Source organism: Salmo salar, chromosome ssa15 (genome assembly GCF_905237065.1).
Source record: "Salmo salar chromosome ssa15, Ssal_v3.1, whole genome shotgun sequence".
Taxonomy (NCBI): Eukaryota; Metazoa; Chordata; class Actinopteri; order Salmoniformes; family Salmonidae; genus Salmo; species Salmo salar.
This window is the reverse complement of record NC_059456.1, coordinates 86,388,493-86,408,124: the sequence shown is the minus strand read 5'-3', so window position 1 is coordinate 86,408,124 and position 19,632 is coordinate 86,388,493. Positions and strand designations below refer to the sequence as shown.

Here is a 19,632-nt window from a genome sequence, read left to right as displayed (position 1 = left end):
CTTCTAATTACAAGGAGTGCTCTGCAGTTATGGTGTTAGACCTCACTGGTCCTAAGGGGAAAGTGAGCAACTAGATTGGAGAGTTTTGTTCCTGATGGAATTTGTTCATGATGGAATTATTTCCAGTCAGATAGAATGGAAAACACGTCTTATTTCAACCAGAAAATGTCTCTGTCCAATCCTACGTTCACTTACAATGATGCCTTTTTAGCATAGTTAAGAATGAAGTGTTTTATATATATAATATATATATATATATGACTCTATTCCTATGGTAGCAGTGATCCTGCTTTACCAGTGCCTCAAGTGGAGCTGTCTGCCAGAGGAGTTGACTATTCTGTCCAAGAATGTACTCCAGTTAATCAATGAAGTCAATCTCTATAGTGATATACAGCGCTACAGGATAGAACACACCCTAGTATCAGATCTAAACATCTCTCCTGTAGCACTAAGGTTACACTACCTGCTAAGGGGAATTACTGTATGTGGTAGGGAGTAAGTAGTAAGAGATGGTAAGTGGTGAGAGAGTGGTACTTCTTCTTTCCTGTTTTTGACTAATTTCTTGTAACTGGGAGCTCTCGTATTCACTATGATGGAACAGTTGATATCCTGGAGCTGGTGGTGTCTCTTTGTGATTTCAATGTTTGAGAAGAGTAATGATCTGTTTGGCCTGATCAGTAAAGCCTCCGGCGCTGTGCTGTTTGACCAGCTGCCGCAGAGAGAGAGACAGAGATAGACGGAGAGCTAGAGAGAGAAACAGAGAGAGAGGAATGAAAAACAAGTTCCCAACAGATTGTGAAGATAAAGAGCTGCATCACATTTCTCACCACGTTGAACTTGTTGTTTTCTGTCATCTATGACATTACCTCCAATGGCACTCCTTTTCTGTCCTCATCTGAATTGTATAAATAGTACTCTCATTAATTGCACCCATCAGCAAACTATTGAATTAATCCTTATCGGATGATAAATCTATTGGAGATAAGGAGATAGACATTTGGTGCCTGTCCTCCTGTCCCCTCTGGTCTCAATGACTAGGGTAAGGGGCTGAAGAGGGCTCCTCCTGGTTCTCTGGGAGACTGATATGGTCAGCAGCCCCCTACTCTCCCCCTCCCCTCCTCCTCATGTTTGTTGAGGAGGCGTGAGAGGGGAGGGAGGGAGGGAGGGAGGGATGGATGGAGGGAGGGAGGGAGGGAGGGAGGGAGGGAGGGAGGGAGGGAGGGAGGGAGGGAGGGAGGGAGGGAGGGAGGGAGTGGAGCAGAGCAGAGCAGACAGCCACACACTCCCTTTCATACACACACAGAGTCGACGTGAGGGAGTCAGTGACAGAAGAAGAGGCTCCATTGAGTGCTGAGTTGACTCACGCACTGTTGGTCCACTTCCCGCTCCATTAGCCGGCATGGCGCAGAGAAAGAGGAGTTTCACCTTTGGAGCATATGGAGGGTAAGAGGGAATAGCATTCTCATTTACAGAGCTGTTCAACCTTACTCTGCACCTTTTACTGTGTGTGTGTGTGTGTGTGTGTGTGTGTGTGTGTGTGTGTGTGTGTCTGTGTGTGTGTCTGTGTGTGTGTGTGTGTGTGTGTGTGTGTGTCTGTGTGTGTGTGTGTGCTTGCACGTGTACACAGGCTTGTGAGTGTGTGTGCCTGCCTGCTTGTCACCAAGGGGTGTGATTTCTGTTTGAAGTTGCTGTGCTTGCTATAAACCATTCCCTGCTTCCCTGAACATGACAATGCAGTTGACCCTGGTTGTGCTGCATTATTTAACATCAGCTATTACAGACTCAACCCCAGCTAAACACTGATTTCCTGACTGACTGACAGTCACAGGAGGCTTGGCAGGGTGGAGGGTGGTGAAGAGGGAGAGAAGAGAGTTTCAGTGGAAGCTGCACAGACAGGAACGCTGATAGAAGACTGTAAAGAGGGAGAGAGGCCCGTCAGAGCTGAAGTTATTGAATTAGAGTAGACACTGTGGCTCACTGTGCAGTTAAACACCACACACACACACACACACACACACACACACACACACACACACACACACACACACTGACAGGTTGTTAACTGTAAACAAAATTAGTCTATTTAATCAATCTATCAAGCGATCTTGATTTGATTGACTCTCTTTATGCAATAGGTTCCTCACTTACAGATTGGATAAGCAGAGTCTATACACAGTATGAGTGTGTGTGCACGACACATGTTTCTAAAGTCTTCTATCTGTCTGATCATGTGCACACTTTGTATGTTTTTGTGTTGTACTGTACGGTATCCTAGGTTTTCCAGTAACAGTGTAAATGGAGGTCTCAGGTGGCTTCTCCCTCCTCTGACCTGCTGGATACTCCCCTATAGACACCATGTAGGAATTAACACCACAATTAGGTGTTTTCAATCACTTTGGTGCAATTTTCACAAGTATGTTGTACATTTTCACAACTCTAGGCACAAACATTTAAAACAGATAATCAAAATGGCTTGTGTTTCAAAACTCTAAGCACATTTTCAATAGGCCATTATCAATAAAACGTCACAATACGGTGCGGAGCGTTCGATTTGGCTGCTGGGGGGCAAGGAGACCCCTAGCTATACTAAAACCATTGGCAACTACATGGCGTTTTCAAGAGATTGTTAAATAAATGTTTAAACTATTTGGTTTTAATATCATCACCTCTTGGAAGAGCATAGTCAAAACTACACATTTCCAATTATTCCCCATTTAGTGCTATCATCGGAGTTATACATCAAGTAACTGCATACTTTCATGATTAGTCAACATCAATTGATCATGTACAGTGGCAAGAAAAAGGATGTGAACCCTTTGGAAATACCTGGATTTCTGCATACATTGGTCATAAAATTTGATCTGAACTTCATCTAGGTCACAACAATAGACAAACACAGTCTGCATTAACTAATAACATACAAGCAATTATACATTTTCAATGTCTTTATTGAACACACTGTGTAAACATTCACAATGCAGGGTGGAAAAGGTATGTGAACCCTTGGATTTAATAACTGGTTGACCCTCCTTTGGCAGCAATAACCTCAACCAAGCGTTTTCTGTAGTTTCGGATCAGACCGGCACAACAGTCAGGAGGAATTTTGGACTATTCCTCTTTACAAAACTGTTTCAGTTCAGCAATATTCTTGGGATGTCTGGTGTGAACTGCTCTCTTGAGGTCATGCCACAGCATCTCAATCGGGTTGAGGTCAGGACTCTGACTGGGCCACTCCAGAAGGTGTATTTTCTTCTGTTGAAGCCATTCTGTTGTTGATTTACTTCTGTGTTTTGGGTTGTTGTCCTGTTGCATCATCAAACTTCTGTTGAGCTTCAATTGGCGGACAGATAGCCTAACATTCTCCTGCAAAATGTTTTGATAAACTTGGGAATTCATTTTCCCGTCGATGATAGCAAGCTGTCCAGGCCCTGAGGCAGCAAAGCAGCCCCAAAACATGATGCTCCCTCCACCATACTTTACAATTGGGATGAGATGTTGGTGTGCTGTGCATTTTTTTCTCCACACATAGTGTTGTGTGTTCCTTCCAAACAATTCAGCTGTAGTTTCATCTGTCCACAGAATATTCTGCCAGTAGCGCTGTGGAACATCCAGGTGCACTTTTCCATACTTCAGATGTGCAGCAATGTTTTCTTTTGGACAGCAGTTGCTTCTTCCATGGTATCCTCCTATGAGCACCATTCTTGTTTAGTGTTTTACGTATCGTAGACTCGTCAAAGTAGAGATGTTATCGTGTTCCAGAGATTTCTGTAAGTCTTTAGCTGACACTCTAGGATTCTTCTTAATTAACCTCATTGAGCATTCTGCGCTGTGCTCTTGCAGTCATCTTTGCAGGACAGCCACTCCCAGGGAAAGTAGCAACAGTGCTGAACTTTATCCATTTATAGATCATTTCTCTTACCATGGATTGATGAACATCAAGGCTTTTAGAGATACTTGTGTAACCCTTGCCAGCTTTTTGCATGTCAACCATTCTTAATCTTAGGTCTTCTGAGATCTCTTTTGTTCGAGGCGTGGTTCACATTAGGAAATTCTTCTTGTGAGTAGCAAACTCAAATATTGTGAGTGTGTTTTACAGGGCAGCTTTAACCAACATCTCCAATCTCGTCTCATTGATTGGACTCCAGGTTAGCTGACTCCTGAACAATTAGATTTTGGAGAAATCATTATCCTAGGGGGATCACATACTTTTCCCAACCTACACTGTGAATGTTTAAATGATGTATTCTATATAGACAACAAAAATACAATAAGTTGCGTGTTATTTGTTTAAGCACACTATGTTTGTCTATTGTTGTGACTTAGAGGAAGAGCAGATCAAATTTGATGACCAATTTAATGCAGAAATCCAGGTAATTCCAAAGGGTTCAGATACTTTTTCTTGCCACTGTATTTTCAGATACGTGAGGGTTGACAGATCCATTTGGCATTTAGCTAGCTAGCTAAGGAAACAACACGTGTCATTTAGCTTGCTTCATCAGAGATAAGGCTTTTGGAAAGAGCTTGATCGGCAAGTCTGTAATGGCTCTCATTGGTGGTAGAAGTAGACCAAGGCGCAGCGTGGTAAGTGTTCATGATTCATTTATTCAAGAAACAGTAAAACAAAATAACTACAGCAACAAACGAAAGCGAACAGTTCCGTCAGGCACAGACACTAAACAGAAAACAAGATCCCACAAAACCCAAAAGGAAAATGACAACTTATATATGATCCCCAATCAGAGACAACGATAGACAGCTGCCTCTGATTGGGAACCACACTCGGCCAAAAACAAAGAAATAGAAAACATAGACTTTCCCACCTGAGTCACACCCTGACCTAACCAAACATAGAGAATAATAAGGATCTCTAAGGTCAGGGCGTGACAGTACCCCCCCCCCCAAAGGTGCGGACTCTGGCCGCAAACCTGAACCTATAGGGGAGGTTCCGGGTGGGCATCTACTCTCGGTGGAGGCTCCGGTGCGGGACGCAGACCCCGCTCCGTTTGAGGCTCCCCCCACTTCGGTGGCGCCGGGACCTCAGGGATTGTCGCCGGGACCTCCGGACCGTAGATCGTCGTCGGGGACTCCAGGCTAGGAACCCCCCCTGTAAGCTCCGGACTGGGAACCTTCGCTGGAGGCTCCGGACTGGGGACCGTCGCTGGAGGCTCCGGACTGGGGACCGTCGCTGGAGGCTCCGGACTGGAGGACTGTCGATGGAGGTCATCGCTGGAGGCTCCGGACTGGGGACCGTCGCTGGAGGCTCCGGACTGGGGACCGTCGCTGGAGGCTCCGGACTGGAGGACCGTCGCTGGAGGCTCCGGACTGGAGGACCGTCGCTGGAGGCTCCGGACTGGAGGACCGTCGCCGGAGGCTCCGGACTGGAGGACCGTCGCCGGAGGCTCCGGACTGGAGGACCGTCTCCGGAGGCTCCGGACTGGAGGACCGTCTCCGGAGGCTCCGGACTGGAGGACCGTCTCCGGAGGCTCCGGACTGGAGGACCGTCTCCGGAGGCTCCGGACTGGAGGACCGTCTCCGGAGGCTCCGGACTGGAGGACCGTCTCCGGAGGCTGTCGCTGGAGGCTCCGGACTGCTGACCGTCGCTGGAGGCTCCGGACTGGAGCCGGCGCAGGATATCCTGGACCGAGGAGGTGTACTGGAGACCAGGAGCGCTGAGCCGGCACAACCCATCCTGGCTGGATGCTCACTTTAGCCCGGCAAGTACGGGGAGCCGGCAACGAGCGCACCGGGCTGTGAATGCGCACTGGAGATACAGTGCGCATCACCGCATAACACGGTGCCTGACTGGTCACACGCTCCCCACGGTAAACACGTGGAGTTGGCTCAGGTCTAAACCCTGACTCCGCCAATCTCCCCGTGTGCCCCCCCAATACATTTTTTGGAGCTGCCTCTCGGGCTTCCGTTGTTGTTCTAATTTGACCCCCCCCCCCCCCTCCTTTGTTCAGGGTCACATTATTCCATTTCTGTTAGTCACATGTCTGTGGAACTTGTTCAGTTTATGTCTCAATTGTTGAATCTTGTTATGTTCATACAAATATTTACACATGTTAAGTTTGCTGAAAATAAACGCAGTTGACAGTGAGAGGACGTTTCTTTTTTTTGCTGAGTTTATATAGTTTGATAACTGCTGAACAGTGTGCATTTCTGTATTTTTACCTCATACCGTTTTTTTCAATCACTTTGGTGCAATTTCACAAGTTTGTGGCTCATGTTTCAAAACACTAAGCACATTTTCAATTGGCTAAATACAACAAACAAATTCACCTGTTAACTGCATCAAATCAATCTTTCAATTTGCATATAGAATATATTCAATCTATCTGATTTTCAAAATACAATATTCACTTCACTTTTGATATGATTTTATTTTCATTTGTTAACAATATAAATCAACTAACACTTACTCAAACTGATCAAAACTGATCAAAAACTACTGAATCAAAATATTGTTTTGAGGGAGCGTGCAATTGGCTTGCTGACTGCAGTAATGTCCACCAGAGCTGTTGCCAGAAAATGTAATGTTCATGTCTCTACTATAAGCCGTCTCCAACTCATTTTAGAGAATTTGGCAGTAAGTCCAACCGGCCTCACAACCGCAGACCACGTGTAACCATGCGAGCCCAGGACTTCCACATCCAGCATCTTCACCTGCGGGATCGTTTGAGACAAAACACCCGGACAGCTGATGAAACTGCGAGTTTGCAAAACAGAAGAACTTCTGCTCAAACGGTCGGAAACAGTCTCAGGGAAGCTCATTTACATGCTAGTCGTCCTCACCAGGGTCTTGACCTGACTGAAATTTGGCGTCGTAACCAACTTCAGTGGAAGTTTTCTCTTCACGTGGGAATCCCAGTTTCAAATGTACCGGGCAGATGGCGTCATGTGGGCGAGAGGTTTGCTGATGTCAACGTTGTGAACAAAGTGCCCCATGGTGGCGGTGGGGTTATGGTATTGTCAGGCATAAGCTTAGGACAACGAACACAATTGCATTTTATCGATGGCAATTTGAATGCACAGAGATACCGTGAAGAGATCCTGAGGCCCATTGTAATGCCACTCATCCTCCACCCTTAACCTCATGTTTCAGCATGATAATGAACGGCCCCATGTTGCAAGGATCTGTACACAATTCCTGCAACCTAAAAATGTACAAGGTGTTTCAAATCAAATCAAATGTTATTTGTTACATGTGATGAATACAACAGGTGTAGACCTTACCGTGAAATGCTTACTTTACAAGCGCTTAACCTACAATGCAGTTCAATGCAGAGTAGCGCCTTACGGTCTGATGCCGAGCAGTTGCCATACCAGGTGGTGATGCAATCAGTCAGGATGCTCTTGATGGTGCAGCTGTAGAACCTTTTGAGGATCTGGGGACCCAAGCCACATCTTTCCAGTCTCCTGAGGGGGAAAAGGTGTTGTTGTGTCCTCTTCACGGCTGTCTTGGTGTGTTTGGACCATGATAGTTTGTAGGTGGTGTGGACATCAAGGAATTAGAAACTCTTGATCCGCCCCACTACAGCCCTGTGGATGTTAATAATGGGGGCCTTTTCGGCCCTCCTTTTCCTGTAGTCCACGATCAGCTCCTTTATCTTGCTCACATTGAGGGAGACATTGTAGTTCTGGCACCACACTGCCAAGTCTATGACCTCCTCCCTATAGACTGTCTCATCGTTGTTGGTGATCAGGCCTACCACTGTTGTGTCGCCAGCAAACGTAATGATGATGTTAGAGTTGTGTTTGGCCACGCAGTCGTGGGTGAACAAGGAGTACAGGAGGGCACTAAGTACGCACCTCTGAGGGGCCCCTGTGTTGAGGATCAGGGTGTCAGTTGTGTTGTTGCCTACCCTTATCACCTGGGGGCGGCCTGTCAGGAAGTCCAGGATCCAGTTGCAGAGGGAGGTATTTAGTCCCAGGGCCCTTAGCTTAGTGATGAGTTTGTGGGCACTATGGTGTTGAACTCTGAGCTGTAGTCAATGAACAGCATTCTCACATAGGTGTTCCTTTTGTCCAGGTGGGAAAGGGCAGTGTGGGGTGCTCTTGAGATTTTGTCATCTGTGGATCTGTTGAGGCGGTATGCAAATTGGAGTGGGTCTAGTGTTTCCGGGATAATGGCTACCGATGTGAGTGCTAGGAGCGGTAGTCATTTAGCTACGTTACCTTTGCTTTCTTGGGCACAGGGACTATGGTGGTCTGTTTGAAACATGTAGGTATTACAGACTCGGTCAGGGAGAGGTTGAAAATGTCAGTGAAGACACTTGCCAGTTGGTCCGCGCATTTACTGAGTACACGCCTTGGTAATCCGTCTGGGCCTCCGGCCTTGTGAATGTTGACCTGTTTAAAGGTCTTGTTCACATTGGCTATGGAGAGCATGATCACACAGTTTTATGGAACAGCTGGTGCTCTCATGCATGCTTCAGTGTTGCTTGCCTTGAAGCGAACATAAAAGGCATTTAGCTCATCTGGTAGGCTCGCGTCACTGGGCAGCTTGCGGCTGGGTTTCCCTTTGTAGTCTGTAATAGTTTGCAAGCCCTGCCACATTTGAAGAGCGTCTGAGCCGGTGTGATAGGATTCAATCTTAGTCCTGTATTGACATTTTGCCTGTTTGATGGTTCGTCTGAAGGCATAGTAGGATTTTTTATAAGCCTCCGGATTAGTGTCCCGCTCCTTGAAAGCGGCAGCTTTAGCCTTTAGCTCGTGCGGATGTTGCCTGTAATCCATGGCTTCTGGTTGGGATATGTACGTACGGTCACTGTGGGGACGACATCTTCGATGCACTTATTGATGAAGCCGGAAAAAGAGGTGGTATAGTCCTCAATGCCATTGGATGAATTCCAGAACATATTCTAGTCTGTGCTAGCAAAACAGTCCTGTAGCATAGCATCCGCGTCATCTGACCATTTCCATATTGAGCGAGTCACTGGTACTTCCTGCTTTAGTATTTGCTTGTAAGCAGGAATCAGGAGGATAGAATTATGGTCAGATTTTCCAAATGGAGGGCAAGGGAGAGCTTTGTATGCACCTCTGTGTGTTGCGTAAAGGTGATCTAGAGTTTTTTTCCCTCTGCTTGCACCTGTGATATGCTGGTAGAAATGAGGTAAAAGGGATTTAAGTTTGCCTGCATTAAAGTCCCCCGGCCACTAGGAGCGCCACTTCTGGATGAGCATTTTCTTGTTTGGTTATGGCCTTATACAGCTTGTTGAGTGTGGTCTTAGTGTCAGTATCGGTTTGTGGTGATAAATAGACGGCTACGAATAATATAGATGAAAGTTATCTTGGTAGATAGTGTGATCTACAGCTTATCATGAGGTACTCTAACTCAGGCGAGCAATACCTCGAGACTTCTTTAATATTAGACATTGCGCACCAGCTGTTATTGACAAATAGACACACACCCCCACCCCTCGTCATACCAGACGTAGCTGTTCTGTCCTGCCAATGCACGGAAAAGCAAGCCAGCTCCATATGATCCGTGTCTTCGTTCAGCCATGACTCGGTGAAACATAAGGTATCTCAAACAGAGATCATCCAGTTTATTTTACAGTGAATGCATGCTGGCCAATGGATCGGATTGACTCGGGTGAAAGATATGTGAAACCCCAATGAATGTACAATCAAAGTTTCAGTACATAAAACATTTTTCAATCACTTTGTCAAAACATTTTATGATCGAAGTGGAATATTTTCAAATCTCTAAGTACAAAACTCAAAACTGATAACACTTATGCCCCCATCTTATGTATTGTTCCAGTTGCTTGTGGAAAACAGATTTTAAGAATTAGGAGGATTTTAATTGTATATCTGTTGGCACTTTCCACTTTGTTTGCACTTTTGGCATTTTGATAGGTCAGTCTGATTTCCCACATCACCAGGTGACATCCACTGTATTCTCCCCTTGCGTCCCTTTGGCATTCACTGTGAGGAATTAAACTATTCTGTCTATAGATTGGTATTTCCGTCACTCTACTTTCTCTCATTTAAATGTCCCCTCATCTCCAAACCAGGGCTTCCAACACCATTTGTCACATAATCCTTTAAAGGTTTTTAGTTTCCACCTCATGTAAGATATTTATTGAGGTACATTTCATGAATACTGATATGGATATGTTATCCTCTCAGAATCGAGTCTGTTCACAATCCAATGGATTAATTGACATAGTATACTGTACATTTTATTATTTGGCGCTGCGGTAGTCAGTCCTACTCAGTTCCTTTTTTTAGGGGTCTCTTTAGGACTGCTGTCTCCATGCAGGGGATTTTGTGTAGACTAACCACGGGTTGTCGGTTGGTTTCCCCCGAGCAGTCCAGCCCAATACATGGTGAGCCATGGGCTCTGTCTCTGTCATATCCTAAATGAGACAGTTTCATTTGTTATCTCTTTGTAGTCTCCTCCATGTTGTAGTCTCCTCCATGTTGTAGTCTCCTCCATGGTCTCTCCCTTAGCACACAGCCCATATCCCCTTCCTCATACACTCTTCATGGGACTCATGAAATAAACAGTGAGGTATGTCTTTGTCCCAGATCTGAACACACACTCATCTCCCCCATGGCTCAAGACCAGACACACAGACAGAGAGGCTGCATGTGCTCGCTATGGATCTCTCCCCTCCTGTTATTTTTGCTACAGTGCATTTGCAAAGAGGGAAAACAAGACATGGATCAGTGTGTGTAGACCCTGTTCAAGAACAGCAGAGTGGAAGGCTCATTGTTGTGAAAGTGGAGCAGGCCAGCAACAAATGGTAGATTCATAGCAAAGCAGTCAGCTGATTTGAGTAGAGGAGCATCCTTCAATGATAGTCCTGGTCAATTGATGAAAAGATGCCTTACTTTTACTGAAGGATACTTTATTGTTGTTTAGAACCAATATTCACCTACAAGCGCACTATGTCACTTTCTCACAAGAGGGTTGTATCCAACCTTGTTTGAGTAAAAAAAAAAAAAATTCTCGAATCTCTACAGAACACACAACACACAAATAGGGATGGGCATTTGAAATGATTTCATTATCATTATATTTTGAAATATCTGGATAGTCGAAATACATTAGTTTTAATTTTGTAATGATTATTTTTTCTACTTCAATTAAGACATGCTCGGGCGACTCGAGGAAGCCGGTGCACTGTGCTCTGCTTGTTTCAGAAAGAGGTTGGGGGAGGGGTGAGAGACGAGCAGGGGCCGGTGTGTGAGACAGTCTATATGTGTGGCAGAGAGGGAGAGAAAGGAAGTAGCCAAACCAACTTGTGCTAGTTAGATCATTTATGTCTGCAACAAGTCTGTCTGTCTATCATACCATCTGTTAGGGCTTGTCTTGACTGCATCAAATCATTGAAAATAAGTTAGCTAGCTACAGTAGCCAGCTAAGGTAGTCAGCTAACTGAACAAAAATATAAAAGCAACATGCAATAATTTCAAGGATTTAAATAAATTCATTAGGCCCTAATCTATGGATTTCACATGATTGGGAATACATACAGTTGAAGTTGGAAGTTTACATACACCTTAGACAAATACGTTAAACTCCGTTTTTCACAATTCCTGACATTTAATCCTAGTAAAGATTCCCTGTCTTAGGTCAGTTAGGATCACCACTTCATTTTAAGAATGTGAAATGTCAGAATAATAGTAGAGAGAATTATTTATGTCAGCTTTTATTTCTTTCATCACATTCCCAGTGGGTCAAAAGTTTACATACACTCAATTAGTATTTGGTAGCATTGCCTTTAAAATGTTTAACTTGGGTCAAATGTTTTGAGTAGCCTTCCACAAGCTTCCCACAATAAGTTGGGTGAATTTTGTCCCATTCCTCCTGACAGAGCTGGTGTAAATGAGTCAGGTTTGTAGGCCTCCTTGCTCGCACACACTTTTTCAGTTCTGCCCACACATTTTCTTTAGGATTGAAGTCAGGGCTTTGTGATGGCCACTCCAATACCTTGACTTTGTTGTCCTTAAGCCATTTTGCCACAACTTTGGAAGTATGCTTGGGGTCATTGTCCATTTGGAAGACCCATTTTCAACCAAGCTTTAACTTCCTGACGGATGTCTTGAGATGTTGCTTCAATATATCCACATAATTTTCCAACCTCATGATGCCATCTATTTTGTGAGGTGCCCCAGTCACTCTGGTGCCTCCCCCGTGCTTCACGGTTGGGATGGTGTTCTTCGGCTTGCAAGCCTCCCCCTTTTTCCCCCAAACATAACTATGGTCATTATGGCCAAACAGTTCTATTTTTGATTCATCAGAGCAGAGGACATTTCTCTAAAAAGTACAATCTTTGTCCCCATGCTCAGTTGCAAACCGTAGTCTGGCTTTTTTTATGGCGGTTTTGGAGCAGTGGCTTCTTCCTTGCTGAGTGGCCTTTCAGGTTTTGTCGATATAGGACTCGTTTTACTGTGGATATAGATTCTTTTGTACCTGTTTCCTTCAGCATCTTCACAAGGTTCTTTGCTGTTGTTCTGGGATTGATTTGCACTTCTCGCACCAAAGTACGTTCATCTCTAGGAGACAGAACGCATCTCCTTCCTGAGTGGTATGATGTCTGCGTAGTCCCATGGTGTTTATACTTGCGTGCTATTGTTTGTACTGAGGAACGTGGTACCTTCAGGCATTTGGAAATTGCTTCCAAGGATGAACCAAACTTGTGGAGGTCTTGGCTGATTTCTTTTGATTTCCCCATGATATCAAGCGAAGAGACAGTGAGTTTGAAGGTAGGCCTTGAAATACATCCACAGGTATACCTCCAATTGACTCAAATTATGTCAATTAGCCTATCAGAAGCTTCTAAAGCCATGACATTTTCTGGAATTTTCCAAGCTGTTTAAAGGCACAGTCAACTTAGTGTATGTAAACTTCTGACCCACTGGAATTGTGATACAGTGAATTAAAAGTGAAATAATCTATCTGTAAACAATTGTTGGAAAATTTTACTTGTGTCATGCACCAAGTAGATGTCCTAACCGACTTGCCAAAACTATAGTTTGTTAACAAGAAATTTGTGGAGTGGTTGAAAAACAAGTTTTAATGACTCCAACTTAAGTGTATGTGAAGTTCCGACTTCAACTGTATGTTGGTCACAGATACCTTAAAAAAAGGTAGGGGTGTGGATCAGAAAACCAGTCAGTATCTGATTTGACCACCATTTGCCTCAAGCAGCCCGACACATCTCTTTCAGTTGATCAGGATGTTGATTGCGGCCTGTGGAATGTTGTCCCACTCCTCTTCAATGGCTGTGGGAAGTTTCTGGATATTGGCAGGAATTGTAAGTCGCTGTTGTACACTCAATCTAGATCATCTCAAACATGCTCAATGGGTGACATCTAGTTAATATGCAGACCATGGAAGAACTGGGACATTTTCAGCTTCCAGGAATTGTGTACAGATCCTTGTGACATGGGGCCATGCATTATCTTGCTCAAACATGAGGTGATGACGGTGGATGAATGGCACAACAATGGTCCTCAGGATCTCGTCACGGTATGTAGAGGTCGTGGGCTGGCGTGGGTACATGTGGTCTGCGGTTGTGGGGCCAGTTGGACATACTGCCCAATTTTTTTAAATGACGTTGGAGGCAGTTTATGGTAAAGAAAAGAGCATTAAAGTCTCTGGCAACAGCTCTGGTGGACATTCCTGCATGGCAATTGCTGTTGCTGTCCGAGCAGCATACCGATCACTGTACCTGTACACAACCCATCTGTAAATAGCACACCCAGCTACCTCATCCCCGTATTGTTATTTATTTTTTTGCTCTTTTGCATCACAGTATCTCTACTTGCACATTATCATCTGCACGTCTATCACTCCAGTGTTAATGCTAAATTGTAATTATTTCGCCACTATGGCTTATTTATTGCCTTACCTCCCTAACCTTACTACATTTGCACACACTGAACATATTTTTTTCTATTGTGTTATTGACTGTACGTTTGTTTACCCCATGTGTTGTTGTTTTTGTCGCACTGCTTTGCTTCATCTTGGCCAGGTCGCAGTTGTAAATGAAAACTTGTTCTCAACTGGCCTACCTGGTTAAATAAAGGTGAAATACATAAAAATAAAAAAATTGTACGCTCTATCAAAGACACCTGTGGAATTATGTTGTGTGACAAAACTGCACATTTTAGAGTGGACTTTTATTGTCCCCAGCACAAGGTGCACCTGTGTAATGATCATGCTGTTTAATCAGCTTCTTGATCTGACCTGTCAGATGGATCGATTATCTTGGCAAACGAGGAAAGCCCACTAACAGGGATGTAAACACATTTCTGGGATCTTTTATTTCAGCTCATGAAACATGGGACCAACACTTTAAATGTTGCATTTATATTTTTGTTCAATGTAGCTAAAGTAGCTAGGCTAATTGAGGCTATTTTGTTGCGCTCCCTGTACTTGTCTACAACAACTCCATTCATATGAAACAACAGCCTACCTGCTGGTTGATCCATTTCACATTGATAAGAAATCTCCCACTTCACTTGCTACACTTGGTCCCGTGTGGCTCAGTTGGTAGAGCATGGTGTTTGCAATGCCAGGGTTGTGGTTTCGATTCCCACGGGGGACTAGCACGGGGGGGAAAAAAATGTATGAAATGTATGCCTTCACTACTGTAAGTCGCTCTGGATAGGAGCGTCTGCTAAATGACTAGAATGTAAATGTACACATGGAGCCTCCGTGGTGCTGCTTTGATTGACCAACAATGACAACAAGCTACACGTGAAGCATGTAGGCTACCTGTGCATTTCTTTAGGGGTGCACTCATAAAACTGTCATAAAACTTCTGTTTTATTTCAATTTCAAATGTAATGGTCTATCCTTGTAGGCTATTTAACAATGCCACATAGATCATTTGAAGCCGTTTCATTATTAATAGGCCTATATTTTTTTCTTCTCAAAATGTAATACTCTCCCAAGTAATCAAATACAAAAGTCCATTCGGATATTGAAATAATTAAATAATCGTGCCCATCCCTATACAAAAACAACATGGAGTGGGCATCATTTCTTTGTCATTATGGTCAAGTTTGCATGACAAAAGATCAGTCAATGATTACATGGCAAGGCATAGGGCAAAACAAGCAGGATATCTATGCCATACAAGAGGGCTGGAGAGAGTGCTAGTCAATCACTGTTAACAGTATTTATATTCACCCTGACATTCACATTGATATTCACAATGGAAAGCTACTGTACCCTGCTTTGGAGGAACAGGGAAAAGCATGAGATGAACTTGGATCCATAATAATGACTTGCACAGAACAGGTGGGAAGTGTTGTTTCAGTTGTGTACAGTGCAGTTGTGTGTATAATGTAATTGATGCCTGTTAACACAGTGCTCCTGTGATAACAGAATGTATAGATCTCAGCTACTGTAACTAGATAGAACTTTGGACCACGTGGCATTGAAAGGCCATTTGTCAAGAATTATCATAGAAGCTATGACAGCTGTCATGTTTCTGATCAAGGCTTAATGATGCATGGTTTATGACATGTGTTACCAAACAAGTGTGCTGACCTTCAGGCTCCTGAGGCTGTGTGTGTATGTGTGTGTGTGTGTGTGTCCCAGAGGTGACTGGTGTAATCTGTTATAACCAGGCCAGCAATGGCATAGCCTCGCCCTGTTAGCATGGTCTTGCTCTACTCTGCTCTGGTACCAGTGTGTGTTCACAGTCCCAGCCACACAGACTCACTGTACTCCACTGTACCGGAGCATCAATGTGCACATTCAGCCACTTCACTCTCATTTACTCCATCAATGGGCTCATTCAGCTGCCCATGTTATACAGTACAGAGCCTGCTGGCTCTAGACCTGGGCTCATATTCACTATTGTTGTTGGCCAATAGTTATATCAGACATTGAATTGGAGGATGGTATGGAAGCCGTTTGTTCAGAGGCTTTTTGTAATTATTTCTTTCCGATCTACAGTACCAGTCAAAAGTTGGACACACCTACTCATTCCAGGGTTTCTTTATTTTCACAATTTTCTACATTGTGGAATAATAGTGAAGATATCAAAATGATGAAATAACACAAATGGAATCATGTTTTAATAGTTGTAATAAATCTAAATTCTTCAAAGTAGCCACCCTTTGTCTTGATGACAGCTTTACAGTCTTGGCATTCTCTCAACCAGCTTCATAAGGTAGTCCCCTGGAATGCATTTCAATTAACAGGTGTGCCTTGTTAAAAGTTAATTTGTGGAATTTCTGTCCTTCTTAATGCATTTGAGTCAATCAGTTGTGTTGTGACAAGGTAGGGGTGGTATACAGAAGATATCCCTATTTGGTAAAAGACCAAGTCCATATTGTGGCAAGAACAGCTCAAATAAGCAAAGAGAAATGACAGTCCATCATTACTTTAAGACATGAAGGTCAGTCAATCTGGAAAATTTCAAGAACTTTGAAAGTTTCTTCAAGTGCATTTGCAAAAACCTTCAAGCAATATGATGAAACTGGCTCTCACGAGGACCGCCACAGGAAAGGTGAACGGATGATCTCCACATGTGTAGTTACCACCATGAAGCATGGAGCAGGAGGTGTGATGGTGTGGGGGTGCTTTGCTGGTTACACTGTCAGTGATTTATTTAGAATTCAAGAAACACTTAACCAGCATGGCTACCACAGCATTCTGCAGCAATACACCATCCCATGTGGTTTGTGCTTAGTGGGACTATAATTTGTTTTTCAACAGGACAATGACCCAACACACCTTCAGGCTGTGTAAGGGCTATTTGAACAAGAAGGAGAGTGATGGAGTGCTGCATCTGGCCTCCACAATCACCCGACCTCAACCCAATTGAGATGGTTTGGGATGAGTTGAACCGCAGAGTGAAGGAAAAGCAGCCAACAAGTGCTCAGTATATGTGGGAACTCCTTCAAGACTGTTGGAAAAGCATTCCAGGTGAAGCTGGTTGAGAGAATGCCAAGAGTGTGCGAAGCTGTAATCAAGAATCAAGACAAAGGGTGGCTACTTTGAAGAATCAAAAATATATTTAGATTTGTTTAACACTTTTGGTTACTACATGATTCCATATTTGTTTTTTCAGTTTTGATGTCTTCACTATTATTCTACAGTGTAGAAAATAGTAAAAATAAAGAAAAGCTTGAATAAGTTGGTGTGTCAAAATGTTTGACTGGTCCTGTATTTTGAATGATTCCCAGTTAGTTTTTATTTTCATCACAGTTCTTCTAGTCAGCTGAATAGAGGAAGGGTGGAGGAGAGAATCAGCTTTATTAAAATGCAGAATAGACATTCAACCACCTCTAGATATTCAGGCACCTTTCATTTCACTGAACGCTATTATATACAGAACATAGAGCCTTTGAATTCATGGTTACAATACCTTTAGACAGCACATGTCCGTGATGCGAATGATGTATGCATGAAAACACAATGTCATACAGCTAACTGTCAGCTTTAAATAGTTTGCATGGGGAATATAGGAGTCATTATTCCAATTTTATTCTGCATTTAAAATGATCATAAAATAAAAAAAATAGATGGAACAAGTCCTGGTAGTGTTCCTATTCTGTCACCCACACACTGGCACTACAAGAGGACAGTTGTTTGAGCTTTCAATTGAATACTCGTACATTTGTTTACAATCTCCTCACGACCTCCTTTGCAATCTTGTCCGGTCATGACTCAATTGCTTAAATTAACTTTATAATTAGTGTTGGTGTTACTCATTTCAGAAAATGTCATTTCTATTCTAACATAACATGTTTTTGTCAGAGATATGCAAAGCAATATTTTTGCCAAGTGGAATTGTGTGTATTTGGCTGTGTTTACACTTGACAGTGAATGCAGTTTTTATATTCTGGTCATGAAGTTCTGATCATGGAATTCCGAACACATCATGCGTCTACACTTCCACCATGTCCACATAGTGTCCTAATTCCCTTTCTACGTGCTATATTCAAATGCCAGTATGCATTCTGCAAACGGTGGAATAGGCCAAATATGATAATAACACAACAACCCATGTTCTCCCATGATTGTGTGGCCACGCACGCCTCCAACTCACTCATCAAGTTTGCAGACAACACAACAGTAGTAGGCCTGATTACCAACATTGACGAGACAGCCTACAGGGAGGAGGTGAGGGCCCTGGCAGAGTGGGGCCAGGAAAATAACCTCTCTCTCAATATCAACAAAATGAAGGAGCTGATCGTGAACTTCAGGAAACAGCAGAGGGAGCACGCCCATGTCCACATTGACGGGACCGCAGTGGAGAAGGTGGAAAGCTTCAAGTTCCTCGGCGTACACATCAGTGACAATCTGAAATGTGCCACCCACACAGACAGTGTGGTGAAGAAGGAGGCTGAAGAAATTCAGCTTGGCCCCTAAGACCCCCAGAAATGTTTACAGATGCACAATTGAGAGCATCCTGTCTGGCTGTATCACCGCCTGGTACGGCAACTGCACCACCTGCAACCGCAGGGCTCTCCAGAGGGTGGTACGGTCTGCCCAACACATCACCACGGCCACACTGCCTGTCTTCCAGGACACCTACAGCACCCGATGTCACAGGAAGGCCAAATAGATAATCAAGGACACCAATCATCCGAGCCGCGGCCTGTTCATCCCGCTATCATCCAGAAGGCGAGGTCAGTACAGGTGCATCAAAGCTGGGACTGAGTGACTGAAAAACAGCTTCTATCTCAAGGCCATCAGATTGTTAAATAGCCATCACTAGCCGGCTACCACCCGGTTATTCAATCCTGCAGCTTAGAGGCTGCTGCCCTATCTACATAGACATGGAATCTCTGGCCACTTTAATAATGGAACAGTAGTCAGTTTAATAATGTTTACATACTGTTTTACTCATCTCATATGTATATACTGTATTCTATTTAGTCAATGACACTCCGACATTGAATGTCCTAATATTTGTATATTTCATAATTCCATTCTTTTACTTTTAGATGTGTATATTGTTGTGAATTGTTAGATACTACTACACTGTTGGAGCTAGGAACACAAGCATTTCGCTACACCCGCAATAACATCTGCTAAATATGTGTACGTAACCAATACAATTTCATTTGAACAACTTGATGGCAGTTCTGTAGCTAGCCAACAAGCTAGCAAGCAAAGCTAAAGGGATTGCAAACAGGTTAGCATAACTGTAGCCCCCCCAAAAAATGTGTTTTTGTCAACAGCATTTATGAGCCCAGCAAACACGTTCCTCACACGCTAGGAACGTGTTTCCCCCAACTTTATAATGAAAAGGTGCCTCTCGCCCCCATAACACAGACTTGTGGGCATAGTGCTGATGAAGTCACCCATTGTATGCGCTTTCGGTAGCCTGATTGCGTGCAGACAGGAGAAATCCGCACCCAATGTGTCAGATGGTGGGCAGCCAGATCTGAACACAATCAGACTGCAATATGACTTTTGTGCATCTAGACCTGTCTTTTCAATGCGATCTTTGTATTCTGATAGCAGAAGTCGCATGTAAATGTCAAGTGTAGACACGGCCTTACCCAGTTGCCTGAAGTGAGATCCCATGTCACGGTGGAAGCTATGTTCAACCTGGGCTCAGAGCATTTCATATTATTCTGTATGTAAATCCGAGACGCTCCGTTTAGTATGTTACGCTTTGTATGGTACATAAGGCAAAT

General features: G+C 43.8%; 1 protein-coding gene across 8 annotated transcripts in view; it reads left to right on the top strand.

Annotated features, from left to right (window-relative positions):
* The first annotated feature begins 1,291 nt into the window (after positions 1–1,291).
* Positions 1,292–19,632, top strand: part of LOC106572387 (rap1 GTPase-activating protein 1) — an 89,915-nt gene continuing 71,574 nt past the window's right edge. For all 8 annotated transcript variants that reach the window (XM_014146483.2, XM_014146486.2, XM_045696217.1 and 5 more), the window contains exon 1: positions 1,292–1,443. In XM_014146483.2, coding sequence (XP_014001958.2) covers positions 1,400–1,443 — 44 coding nt within the window. In that variant the 5' untranslated portion in view covers positions 1,292–1,399. The remainder of the gene's footprint in view (positions 1,444–19,632) is intronic.